We start from the raw sequence: 13,877 nt of genomic DNA on the forward strand, positions 1-13,877 counted from the left end.
TGGAACAGTCAGCTGTAACTACTGCTGCTCACAGTACAGCCATGGCAGGAAAGTGTAAGTGGTCTCTGTTCACAATAGAAGCAAATCAGGGAATAATAGTAGAAGTTAACTCATGCAGCTCGTCATTTTACATCACAGTCCTTATGATTTCTTTTTTTTTTTTTTTTATAAGTGTTTACCATGAGATGAATGTGTCTTCAAAATTAGTCTGCTTTCCTTTTCTAAGCCAGAAGACCTCAAAGCACTTAATAGCAGTACATGCAAATATGAATGAATATGAATGCAAAGTGAATTGCAGCTATCATTAGATAAAACATCAGGTGCAAAACAGATTTATTTTCCTTTTCCTTGGCAAGCTTCAAAGGTTGTGCAGTTGGATCCATACTTGAAGACATATTTTTTTTTAATTTTGCTAAGGAGTAAGCTCGAGATCTTCTCCTGCGTCGTCTTCAGCTCATAATTTGAAGCTGTGATAGATGGAAGACTGCTGGGCCTTGTTTCCCAGCCAGAAAACAGAGCAAACAAACTCTGTTGTCAAAAACGGGACCAAACCCCTAACAAATACAGCAAACTAATATAGTTAAGATTAATGAAATCATTTAAAGTACATTTCTTCACTAAATACTTAAACTGAGTATATATGCATGAAGGAGAGGGCTATAAGCATGCCATTTACAGGTAGAACTTTTGACTAGAAAACTTATTCTTCAGGTAGTTGTATTTTAACAGTGACTGCCAAGGCAAATTGCTCAGATCATATCTTAGAATGGTGTTATCTTGGTCACATTTCAAACAATTTTATTAACCATCCTCTTGGAAAACCGAACTGATTTCAGTAGGTCTGAACTATGGGAAGTTCTGTGTCATCCAGTTTTGATAATATAGACAGCCAAATAAACTCTTCTCAATATCAGTCACCCCATAGCAATAAGCAAGGATCAGTCTCTCTCCCCCAGCAGTACTGCAAAGGGGCTTTCAATCAGTAAGATAAAACATATCTGATTTACAGGTTTCAAAAAATTAATGAAGCTTAAGAAATATACACTTTATTTATATCTTGAAAACAAGAAAAGTGTAAGGACGTAACAATTTGACAAAACTTAGTTTGCAATGAGAATACTGAATAAAATCTGACTAAACTGTTGTAATATTTATGAAGGCTCAAGGAGAAAGTACATGACAGATTTTGTCATAAGGAATTCAGAGATCAATACTTGTGTTGCAGAAAGCCAATGGTTTTTCATCTATGAGAGGAGCTATAACAGAGCTGGACTGGATCCTGAGATCTATAAACCAGCAGCACTGCTACCACAGAACTATTTCAACCCCCTGGAGCATTAGGCACCAGGAAGACAAAGGTTCATCTTTAAGCTTTCTTACCCTTCCTGGCAATATCACCTCCAAGTTCTTTAAAATAATTCTGTGTATTTCTGCTGTTGGCAGTTATCACTATTTCAGGATCTGGAATACTGGGTCTGTAACAGGTAGTCCATCAAGAAAAAAGAAAAGAAATACAATTCGAAAAGCAGTGTTACAGACTGAGGAGAATAAAAAGGCAGTAACTCTTCTAATATGAGCAAATAGTGAAAGACAGAAAAGCAGAAGAAAAATCCACAGTGATTTTACATATTCATTAACTAATTTGTATAATCAGAAGATTTAAAAGGTCATTACAGGAACACCTGCCTGTTAGCAGATGTAGAAGAATGAAGGCCAAAGGACACCCAGTTTTTATAAAGATGTTGATAGATAAACAGTTGGCAGACCTACAGCTACCTGTTGTGGCAGCATGTCTTTCTGGCTCAGGCTGTGGAGAAAGTAAACCTGGAATTCACTTCACCATAAGCTGACTTTCCTGTTGCAACGTCTGACAGTTTGTTAAGGATGTGATTATTTTTAAATATCAACATTCCAGTTAAATAAGCTTCTACATAGAAGATTGATGCACTGCAAAGATGTTTAGAGATGGGGGACTGTGCACAGATCCTAATCAAGAATTAAGAGTCTGACTTCATTTCAGTAAATTTGCTAATTTCAATGTCAGTACCACTCAGTAGCACCAGGGATGTCAATGAGCCATTTGTACAGGCACTAAATGGGAAGCATCTATCCCCCTTTGTGGACAACTATTAGATATCCAAGTCTAAGACAGTCACTGCCATCTTTTCAGTCCCTGCCTGAATCGGTTTCTGGGGCAGCCTAGTCGATTTACTTCTAAAACAGGCAAAAATGTAGCATTGTGAATTTAGACATCTGATTTATATATGCCTCCGTTAAGGCAAAATAACATTCTGCAATCAACGCTGTATTACTAGTTTCGAGAGCATCTGTTCACATTAAAAAGCTAAAAAGCTAAACAAGTGGCTAACACGTCTGCATCGCCTGTGGCATTAATTTGTAAAAAGAGCCAAATACAAAGCAATTAAACTTATTTAACTTGAGAGGAAGCTCATGAGATAATTCAGTCCAATCCCCAGCTCAGGCAGGAGTAACTTCAAAATTACATCACATTGGCCAATCAAGTTCCTGTCATCTCCAAGGACGGATCTTGCACTGTCTTTCTGGCACCCCTGTTCCTGTTCCATTTTGTTTCACTTTCATCAGGAAAGTACTTTCACATGTCCAGTTTCTCTTGCTGCAACTTGTGTCCAGTGCCTTGTGTTTTCTTGATTTGTACTTTTGAGAAAAGTCTTTTCATAATCCTCATCACATAGGTGAAGACAGCAATGAAATTGCTCTTCTGCTGTGGTATGGAATTTGTCCATTGCAGGTAGAGGACTTTGCATGTGTCAGAGTTGAACTCCACAAGATTTGCTGTATTCTATATCCATTGGTCAGGCTGCTACTGAGCTGGATAACATTACCCCTCAACTGTTTCAACTACTGCTCCCAAGGTGCTGGCACCTGGCAACTGACTGAGTTTGCATTTCATTCCCTGCTAAAGACTTTTAATGAAAACGTTGAAGAGCATTAGCAACAACAGTGTGTGCCTTGAGGAATGCCATCAGTATGACTTCATAGCACCATTCTTGTTAAAGCCTGAGGGTCCAGGCAGTCCTGCACTCTATAAGTAGCTCATCCAGTACAGCCCATCTCTCTCCAGCTTGGCCACAAATATGTATTGTAAGTCTCTGTAAACAGTCTAAGGGCAGGAAAGTTGACATCCTCTGCTCTTATTTCATCCACAAGAAGGAAGGAAATGTGATTGGCCAAGAAAAATTTGCTCTTTGTGCATTCATGCTGGCAATACCCAGACACCTTGTTGTACTTCATGTGCCTTGACATGAATATTTTCTGAGAATTTCCCAGGAACTGAGGTTATGCGTTGCCTCAATCCCAAACCGTGAGATACTACCTTGTTTTTATCAGACAAATGATAATTGTGATTTTTTACACCCTCCCCCCTGATAATTTTATACAAAACCACCTTAAAAGTCTTTGGCAATCTTTAATACTAGATGATTTCTATATACACTTCAATACTTTTTGCCTGCTTTAACTGTACAGAATAGCAGAAAATAAATCTTAGCTATTAATAAATATACAATATAATACTTTCTTTTAAACAATACATCTCCTTTCAGATTTTATGACAAAAGCTTCCATGTGGTCAAGGATTCAGGAGTTCATCCAAAATTTTCTGAGATGATTCATACAGAATTCTGAAACAGCATAAAACAAGGCATAACACAGTTAGACAGCCAAAGTCAGTCCTCAGCTACTTGATTGCAAAAGTACAGCTAGATCTTTTTACCTCATTTCTTTGGCAACTTATTCCATTAAAAAATTAAATATTCCTTTACAAAATCACTTTTGAAAGAGCTGCTTTTCTTCAACTCGTCCATTTTCCTGCTGACCATCTCTAGCTATAATTTACAACTAATCAGTTTAATTTACTAAGCCAATTCAAGCGTGTTTGCAATTATCTCAACATTTATACAAATTGAGAAGCATCAACTCTCACAGCATTTTTACTCTTTTTTAAGCAGAAATAGTCAAATCCTTCATTGCTACTTCATTCTAAAATCACTTTTCATTTTTCTGTTCTTCCTCCTTCTTCTTTGTAATTTTTCTCCTCATTTTTTTTTCCCCCAAGCCTGAGCAGTCTGTCTTTTCCTTATATGCACCCATGTTATTCACTTTCTTTCTCGTTTCACATTACTCCTAAACAGCCTCAAAAGTCAGCTATGGAACTTCCGTTTGGAGGGCTCTCTTTATTTGCTTACATTGCCTGAAGTTGTCACTCACAGGGGTGCCTTTGTAGCTGCATTCTAACACAACTTCTAGTAATGCTCCACAATACCCTATGAAGTCTGGAGGACTTTGCTCTTCTGCCAAAACATTATTTCATTATCTCAGTCTTAACCACTACAAACTTTATCCTTCATGCTACTTTATTATTATTGTTGTTACAGACTTACACTCAAGAAACAAGATTAATCAGATATTTATCACAATGAGGCAGGGCACTCATTGAGCAACACCAAGACCAGACACACAACAGACAAAGCAGCATATTGTCAGATCACCCCAAATTCCTACAGCCGTGGTGGTGTCACACATTTCTCCTTTAAAATGCTAACAGCCTTTGATGTTAGGAAATGCTGCTTTTCTGATACGTAGCAGACAACTCATACACAAAATTTATATTACAAAACAATGCAAGAATCATTATTCATAGATGCAGTGAGAGTGCAAAAAGGAGACTGGGAAGCTAGCTAAGTGATAATACTAAAGGAAAGTTTTCATTTTTCATTTGCTCAGTTTAAATCTTAGCACCCATATACTGAGATGCTAATTAAAGCAATTACAGAATACCAAGAAAAAAAAGTATTATTTCAAAGTGCATTTGTTTCAAAGAGCATGGAACACTTTTCTCTAGCCTCCAAATCACTGCATTGGCAGCTTTATTAGCTTCTTTTTTTTTTTTTGGCTAGAAATAAATACCTGTGTTTTATAAACTAAATTAACATGTGCTATTACTCTTGAGGAAATTCTCTCAATATACAATATGCTGTCCAGAATTTTAAAGTGCACTGAACAGCAATTTTAGACCCATGGGGCCTTCTTAAACTGCTAGCTCAGCTGAGGAGGGAAGACTAATTTATAATGAAAAGTTTTGCTTCTAAATTAGTGTAACAACTCCTTGCTTAATGACAGCACTTTAAGTACTCCACCAGACAGGTTTTCACCTATTTCTTTTTTCATTAATATGTAATAGATTACTTCTAAGTTTAAGATGTTGGTGCAGTATGTCAGGTCTCTTGGGAAATTAAAGCATCTCACCATTTCCTAGTATACCTGGGCATTAAATAAAGCAATCCACCAAAGTTACTATGACATAATAGAAGAAAGTAGTAATATTATGAATACTATGAAGTGTTAATTAAACACAGCAATAAGTTTTAGCATCAGTGCAACACCACATGTTTGTAGCATCGTGCACAAAGTAACCACCAAACATCTAACTTGCAGCATTCCATAATTCACATTTTTAAGTTTGGTAAGCAAAGTGGGAAAACATAATCATAACAACTTCACAAAGAACAGTGCACATTTCAGACTGTGTAACTCCACTGTAATTATACAAGAGCACAGTGTGATAGAGCACTAAAAATGGCACGTAGGCAAACACTACAGGCCCAGCTTGTTCAACTATAAAGCCTACGAAAGCACAAACACTATAAATTAATCTTAGAAAACCTCACCATTGAAGAACTTTCTCTTGACCTTTACCAACATGAATTTGTTTACTTTCTGGAGATAGAGGTAAAAAAAAAAAAAAAACCACCACCAACCCAACATATTTGTGGGCGTTCTTACTGTTCAATTATGATTCTCACAAATTCAAAAGCTAGATCAGAGCTTTGCAGAATTTTCTGATATCATAGTGCAATTCACATTCTTGTTATGAACACTTCCATCATCATCTTTGTATTCATAAGCTCACGATTTTATCTGCAACTGGCTTTTTATGAGAAGGCGGCAGCCATTCATACTTCACAGAACTAATCACTGTGTAGTATCTTATGCTCTTTGCCTGCCCCAACTTCTAGGCTGGGGCAGAGAGGTTCACATACATTCATAAAGCAATTATCTGTTCTTGCTGAAATTTACAGCCGGTAGTGCATTCAAGTGGCAGCAATTATTCATTCTCATGTGCCTATTTATTCAATCATGTTAAGATATGCTTTAAATTCTCACCCTTTTCTTGATTAAAAGAACTGCAAACTGAATCACAGTTTCTAGCCTTTCCTTTCCAGTCTATAATCATCATTTTAAAAAACATTTTGGTATAACACTTGGTAACCCAGCATTATATAACTTAACAGAAAAAAAATTGTTAATTTTTGCTTGATTTTGTTTCTAAGGTAGGTTTCAACCAAAAGAACTTTGTTCTCATTTCAACAACTAGCTAAAACAAGATCCCAAGCAGCAGTCACTACTGTGAAGTCTTGTGAGTACTGCAATAAATGGGATTAAGTCATAACATTTAAATTAAATGCTACCCGCCCCCCACCCAAAAAAAAAAAAACACACAACTAAAATATGTAAAGATTACAATCACAGCAAAATGCCTGGGTAGGAAATTTAATACTGTGCTGAACTCCATGTCTCACAAGGTTTTTAGCCCCTATTTTAAAACCCCTATTTTTACAGCTGAATGCTTCAGCTGTATTATAGAGCACAACAAAAAGGGTATAGGAGAGGTTAATGTTCATTTCCCCCTTAGCAAATTTACCTTTCAGTACTGCTAGATTCTTCTGTGGCAGCTTCCTTGTAGGTTGTAAGTTTTCTCTGAATGACAGATGCAACATCTTTTACAAGTGATGTTTTGTGCTTACCTATTTGAAATAGGATTATGTTAAAACGTTGGACAAAAATAATGCTTAACCAAAATAAAAGAAAGCAAACCCAAAAACCTTTTGCACATTTTCATAGTGTCTTTTAAAAAGACAAAAAACACCCCACAACACTACTAAAAAGATTAGGTATGACTAGATTTTCACTGCTCTAGATTAATTACCGTGTATTTCAGCCAAACAAATACCCCATGAGTTAGCAGTCATGTTTTCTAACTCACTATAGAACTTGTTAAGTCCAAAGCTTAACACCATCATGTACAAGTGATATGCCTTTGTGCCTGCTGAATTGGCTTTTTAAATTACACAAGCAATAAATAAATTAAGTATACAGTACTATACTTATATATATACACACACAGAGTGCAAAATTGGTTTGACTGACCTTTAATTACAATCACAGTGCAGACCACAGATGTAAGACTAAAAATCCCTTCAATTTCTTCAGATAGAATGCATTCCAGTAATTCATTTAAAAATGACCTAAGGAAAAAATAACATAAATATACTTTCTAAATCATGTTTATTTCAAAATAGAACAGAACAAGCTTGTGATTATACTATGTTGCCAACACAGCTTAGAAGATACCACATAGGGCAAAGGTGTGCTTATGGGGTGATGGAGAACTGCAGGCTTCTTATGGGACTGTGAGCGTGTTTGAATTTGTATATTGCTGGGGAAGAAAGTAAGAGGTTTTCCCTTAGAATAAGTAGCTTTTCTGAGAAATTAAGAGCTTGTGGAGTATTTTGGGAAGAACAGTCTGAAAAAAATACTGTAACCACTGGAATGTAATTAGTACAATTTATGGTGAACTTTCTAAAAATCAATTTATAGTGAAGTTTAAAATACATTATATGACTCCAGTGGATTGCCAGTAACAACTCAGGCCCTTAAATCTAACGCTACTTGTAGCTCAATTAGAACCTAGAGTTTAATTAACATTTTGTTCTAAAGTGTGTATGTCATAAAAATTAAATTGGAAGTGTTTCCAATTAAAAAAAAAAAGTGAAGAACTCTTCTATCAAAATATAGGACTTGAAAAAGGTTTTGAATTTTATACAGCCATTCTTTCTTAGGAATGAAAAAAGGAAAGAAGTCTGGTCAGAGACCTCAGTTAGATGAACAGTCTTGTAAATAAGCACTGTTGGACGTTTTAAAAAACAAAAAGAAAAAACTCAGTCAATATCTCCCAGGTTACAATCATGCAGGTGAATTTAATAAGAAATTTCAGTTTCTCAAAATGTATTTGAATTCAGAAATTATAATATTATTGAATATACATAAGCTGTTCTGTGTTATTAACAACCTTGGACAACTCACTGAAGAAACTTTTACCTGACCACATTAACAGACTTCATAATTATTGCCATTAAGCTGCTTGAAAGAGGCGGAAGGTCTGAAACTGTCCTTGGTATAGTGAAAGCTTTTTCACTGGAAGCCTAAAGAAGAAACAGTCAATAACTTCACACACATGCAGAAAACATCCAGGCAAATCTATACTGCAGTAATTACACTAAGCAAGACCTACTCTTAAATAATTAGAAGACAACATTCCCATGCATTGTTTGTACACCTTAAATCAATTGTGCAGTGCCCTAAATAATAAAAAATAAAATTTGAAAGGCTAAAACTGAACCACATAAACAGCATCGTGGGAAACAGTCTCCACAGTTTGCCTGAGTACAAGTTTATGACTGATCACTATTTATAAACATAGTGTACTGAACAGAAATAAATATCCTTGTGTCTTCACATTTAAGTATATACCACAATTTCTTAAACTTAGATGCCAGTGATTCCGTAGGCTAAGTCTTTTTGAATCAAGTTCTGAATAGTATGGCAAGTATTTAGTTAGAACGCTAGAACGTTAGAATTTAGTTGGAACAAAAGCTGCACAAATCTGTACAGCAAAATACAGAATTCATTCCCATTCCATTTTTCAATTGGAAGGCACACATCAAGCCACTTCCTGGAAAGCAAGACTGGAAAGAGGCTCTTTCTCACAGAGACCATAATGGTTGCTTAGAAAGACAAGTGCCATAACCACAAATGACCCTTCTTCCTCCTCCTTTCCATGAGCTTTGATTGCTGAGCACATTATTGGTCTGAAGCGTGCCTGCCTGAGGTCAGTCAGTGACAGCTGTCTTGGCTGAGGGAGTACTGTGCAAACACTGCTTACCAACAGCCAAAACTTGCTGGTATACCACCAATACTGTTTTAAACTCAAATGCAAACCACAGCAGCGTATGGGCTGCTATGAAAGAAGTTAACTACTCCAAAGCCAGACTCAGTACAAATACACACACAAACAACTTTCAAAAAAAGACCATGTCATTTACCCCTCAACACTGCCTAACTTCTAAAACTTTCTGCAAGAATCAGATACTGAACAAAGTATCAGGACAGGCATCTTACGTGTGTTTGTAAACCCAAAAGATGCATTTTAAGATCAAATGATGGCAAATAAAACATCCTATTTGTTCCATACTATAACACACAAAATCTTCATGTGCAGTAGGAAAAACATGTTTTCTGAAGGCAGCTTTCCACCTCCAATATAACCTTTAAAAAGCAATCAGCATTAACTTTACCTCCTGTAGCGCATACTTGATCTCTGCCAGTACTGCAGCCAGGAGAGTGGAGAACACACTCTGGTGAACTGCTGGGCAAAGTGAATGCCAGCATTGGACTGCATGTAAGAAATCTCCAAGAGGTGTTTGGACAGACTGAATCAACTGAAAGCAAAAACAAATAGATCAGCTGTTTGAGATTGCATGAAAATGATTGAAATATTTCAGCAAACCGTTGCCTGCAGAGAAGCGCAGATGACACCACCCTGAAAGTCACTGTGGTATTCTGTTCACTCAGGATCAGGAGGGAAATCAGTAACAAAGATCAAAAGTCTATTCACAAGTTTCAGAAAAAAAGCAAACAAAACAATGATTGAACAACAACAACAAAAAGAAAACCCACCCATATTTCAAAAGCAGATCATATTTTCCACTGTGATGTGTCTATCTTACTATTATCTTCTCTGCTATAAAACTCAAGAAGCTGAATTTTCTGTGAAGATAGGATGGTCTGAAGAACTTCCAAGAACTTCCAAGAACTTAGTTGAAGCTGATGTAGATCAAGCTGAAACTATCATAAAATAGCCATAATTTCTCATCTCTCCCAAGATCAGAATATACGACCAAAACCTTTGCTCAGGGTTGAGTCCATTTTCACTGACAAGAAGGTTAACAGTGTATCTAACCTATAACCTAACCGAGAGTGCCAGGGTAGGTCATCGGTACGGCAGATCATTCAGAGTGTAGATCATTGGCAACATCACACACTGTGCTCTGGATTACTAGCAATTCTGTCACAAGACCAACAGTGGATAAAAAAAAAAAAAAAAACACTACTGGAGATGGGGAAACATTAATATTAGAAAAATTTACTGAAAATATGAATTAGATGTTGTATGGAGTAACAACTTCAAAGCGTAACATCACGTTGCATTTGAGTAAAAGTATGGATTCATTTGCACACAGGTAGTGATGTTAAGAGTAATACCTGAATCCCTTCTCCATGCTGTTCCTTGATTCTGCTTGCAACACATTCTAAAACCTTCTGGAAGATGCTCTGTACAGCATGGAGGACGTTGGCTACTTCATCCACCTCAGTGCTCTGCGTCAGAGAAGCTTCAGTAATTTCTTTTAGCGCACACAACAGCAATGGCGCACAAAAGGCACCCCTGGCTGAAGAGATAAATACCACGATATACACACTGAAATGAGATATTCTTTAGATACAAATTTAAAAATAACTTACATACCACAAACAGCTATAGTTTCCTAGATGATGCATTTAGTTTCTGAGCACCTTCAGCTGAATTTTTCATGCATCTCAATTAGTATTTAATTAAGTATAAATCCAGTGTTCCTTCAAAAAATTCTTGAACTATATGGAATAAAACTGTATGTTTTGTGAGAAACTGAGCTTTAATTCCGCCTCTGCTGTCAACTTAACTTTCCAAATGTGAGCCAAATTTAAATTGCACTACATTTTGTCTTCTAAGATAGATATATATATATATATATGTACACATAAAATCAGTGTGCACAAATATTTATGTACATATACTACTGTGTGATATCCCGATTATGTAACAGGAATTTAACAGGAAGGAAAAAGCATTAGTTACCAACAGTAAGATACTGGACAGCTTCTCTATTGTTTTCAATTTGCTGAAAAGCTGTTGTTACTTCTCACCATATTAACAATACTTGCATCAACTATAAACACTGCTTTTTGAGAAAGAGATTCCACAATGCAAAAAAAAAAATAACAGTTCTGTTTATATTAAAGCATATCTCCTAATTGTGTATGGGGATGTTGATGTTAGCACTACACTTTGTACCTGTTTGCATAACTGACAGTGCCACATCTAAGAAGTACAGTTGAAACTTGGCATTTCCGAGACCAACCATTATGACATCTTTGCAGACTGACAGATAGGCCTAGAAAAGAGATACAGAAATAAATCAGAAAAAAAAAAAAAAAAAAAACATTATTATATAAAGCAACAGTTCAGTAGTAGCGAGAAGTAATAAAAATATGAAATCACATAAATATGAAACATTTAATTATCTTTTCTTTAACCGGTCTGCATTTACATGAGTCGGGCCATTCAGAGACACAGATTGTGATTAAAGTTTGTCCAAATCTTTCCCTTGACTAAAATTTGAAGAGACCCACAGCTCAATGGTAAAATTACACTTGGTTAAGCGATACATAAGGGAAATACAACAGAAGACAATTAAAAAATTACTTAAACATTACCTAATCACATGCTTTCTGTGTATCTACTAACAAGGAGCATTATTACAGACTCATTAAGCAGTATGTCAGATAGTTCTGTAGTTGGTAACTACCTATTTTATTACTTATCAATACTTTCATTTTCAATTTCTATTGAGACCTGGGAAATTGATGAAACACGTTCTAGAAATGCTGGTACATATTCTTTATTTTCTTTCTTGTCTTTTCATAAGACTGACTTCTACGACTGCCAACTTTTAACAAATAGACAGAGTTGCAGTACGGGTGCCAATTATTTCATTTTGAAAAGGGACAACAGCTTATTAAACACCCAATTAACCTGTCCCAAGAACGACTATAGCACTTACTTAACGCCTCTTCACAGCCTTCAAAAAGTCATTTGGCTGCAGCACTGTGACTCCAACTCAATAAAAGACTCACTTCCTCACTATTAAATTCCCAGGCAACTCTCACTCTGCTGACTTCCATAGATGTTTTCTGGTACTCAGCACCAGAATGAAGTATGCTGAATTCCTCAGAGTACAATTCTACCTTTTCTTTTGGGAAAGCAGGAAGAAAAGGAAAGAAGGAAGCAAAGCAAGCCAATATGATTAGATTTAAATCCTCTCTTTCACAATAACATGACCTTCCTAGGTGTATAGTCAATGAATATAAAGATGTTATAATTAGGAAATAAGAGATTTTGGCAGAGCAGATTATAATAACAAAAAGAGAATAGATAGAAAGCTTACCCACATCTTGGGCTCGCTGCAAAACTCCAGAGGAGGAATCTCCAGAAGAGATCCTTCCCCACTGGCAGTCAGCTCTTAAATGGGTCTAGGAGAGGTGCAGCCAGGCTCCACCCCTTCCAGCAGCACGGGTGAATTGCCTTCACCTGTGCTCCCATGGCTGACTCATTGCTCGCCTCAGGTGGTCAATCAGAGGTTCAGGCCATAATTCAGCAGTTCCCATACACTGGGCTTCCAAATCATCCCTCACAGTGCACTGGGCATTTTGGATAACAATGTTTGCAAACTTGAAATTTACATATACCACTTATTTGGCTAGAGGCAATTTGATTTCTGTGAGAAGAGACCTCTAACCTGGATAATTAATTCAGGAACATTACTCTGTTTTGAAATTCCATCCTCTTGTTCAGTTGCTAGTATAAAAGGTAAAACGTGACTTTCTACCCAAGCCCCTGTCTCCTGCAGATGTGACAGATAATCTTTTCCTTCTTCAGAAAACTGGAAAACAAAAACAGAAGTTTATAAACGTTTGAATTCCAATTCTTCTGGATTTTCCTTATACTGTCAGCTTTAACTCTTGCTTATACTGAAAAAGTCTAAACGTACCTTGTTCTGAAGATGAATACTCAACCTGCAACACAGGCTGAAGGCTCTTAAGCCAGTTCCTTGATTGCAGCTACCACGATTTGTATCAGCTGTTTTCAGAACTGAGCCAAGAATTTCCTGAAATACCAAAGTTGCTGACATACAAAGTTGCCAGAAAAACCTTTCAAAAAAAGTTTTGTTGTTTTTTTTCTCAACACTTTTAAACAGAAGATTTTAAAATAAGGAAAGGAAAAAAAAAAGAAAGACAAAACCAAGAAGCATCATTTCAGTTATTTTCGTTTTGGAATGCTGGAACCGATTTTCAAACTATTCCTTCCATGTACATTTTGAAAGTCAGGTTCCTTAAAAATGCTCAACACTGGATCACAAAAATTAGAGGCACCTAAAAGTGAAAAAGCAATTAAAATTTGCTACCAATGAACAATTCTGAGCTAATATATTTCTAGTTTACAATATTTGTCTGAAGAAGAAGGGGAAGCAGCTCTAACAAAATCTACTTATGTATTCACAGAGTTTAATGTAAGGCAATCTATCATATGATGCACTCTTTTATAAGCATTGCTTGTGGTAAGACCAACACTACCTTAGCAGCACTGAGAACTTTCAGAAGATGGTTCAGTTTCTTCTTAGGAACAGAGAGTAGGCAACCACGATTAACAGGATGAGTCAATAAATATTCAATGTAATCAAGTGCTAATTCTGGCTTCGATTCCTGTGTCACATGGATACGTACTCGCCGTTCCGATGTTTTAACATTCTAAAGGAGAAAGAAGCACAACATTAGTAAGATACAGTTAGTATTTTACAATTTTTACAATTAATTCCAAAGAAGCAAAATACAGCATAAAAGAA

General features: G+C 36.3%; 1 protein-coding gene across 1 annotated transcript in view; it reads right to left on the reverse strand.

The window, feature by feature from the left end:
• Window positions 1-1,024: 1,024 nt before the first annotated feature.
• The window catches only part of NCAPG2 (non-SMC condensin II complex subunit G2), a 35,961-nt gene continuing 23,108 nt past the window's right edge, over window positions 1,025-13,877 (reverse strand). The window contains exons 19-28 of the mRNA XM_010712397.3: window positions 13,609-13,782; window positions 13,026-13,142; window positions 12,774-12,917; window positions 11,270-11,369; window positions 10,423-10,607; window positions 9,456-9,599; window positions 8,200-8,303; window positions 7,249-7,346; window positions 6,743-6,845; window positions 1,025-3,662 (exon numbers count right to left, since the gene is read on the reverse strand). Coding sequence (XP_010710699.2) covers window positions 3,611-3,662; window positions 6,743-6,845; window positions 7,249-7,346; window positions 8,200-8,303; window positions 9,456-9,599; window positions 10,423-10,607; window positions 11,270-11,369; window positions 12,774-12,917; window positions 13,026-13,142; window positions 13,609-13,782 — 1,221 coding nt within the window. The 3' untranslated portion in view covers window positions 1,025-3,610. The remainder of the gene's footprint in view (window positions 3,663-6,742; window positions 6,846-7,248; window positions 7,347-8,199; window positions 8,304-9,455; window positions 9,600-10,422; window positions 10,608-11,269; window positions 11,370-12,773; window positions 12,918-13,025; window positions 13,143-13,608; window positions 13,783-13,877) is intronic.

Source organism: Meleagris gallopavo, chromosome 6 (assembly GCF_905368555.1).
Source record: "Meleagris gallopavo chromosome 6, MGAL_WU_HG_1.1, whole genome shotgun sequence".
NCBI lineage: Eukaryota > Metazoa > Chordata > Aves > Galliformes > Phasianidae > Meleagris > Meleagris gallopavo.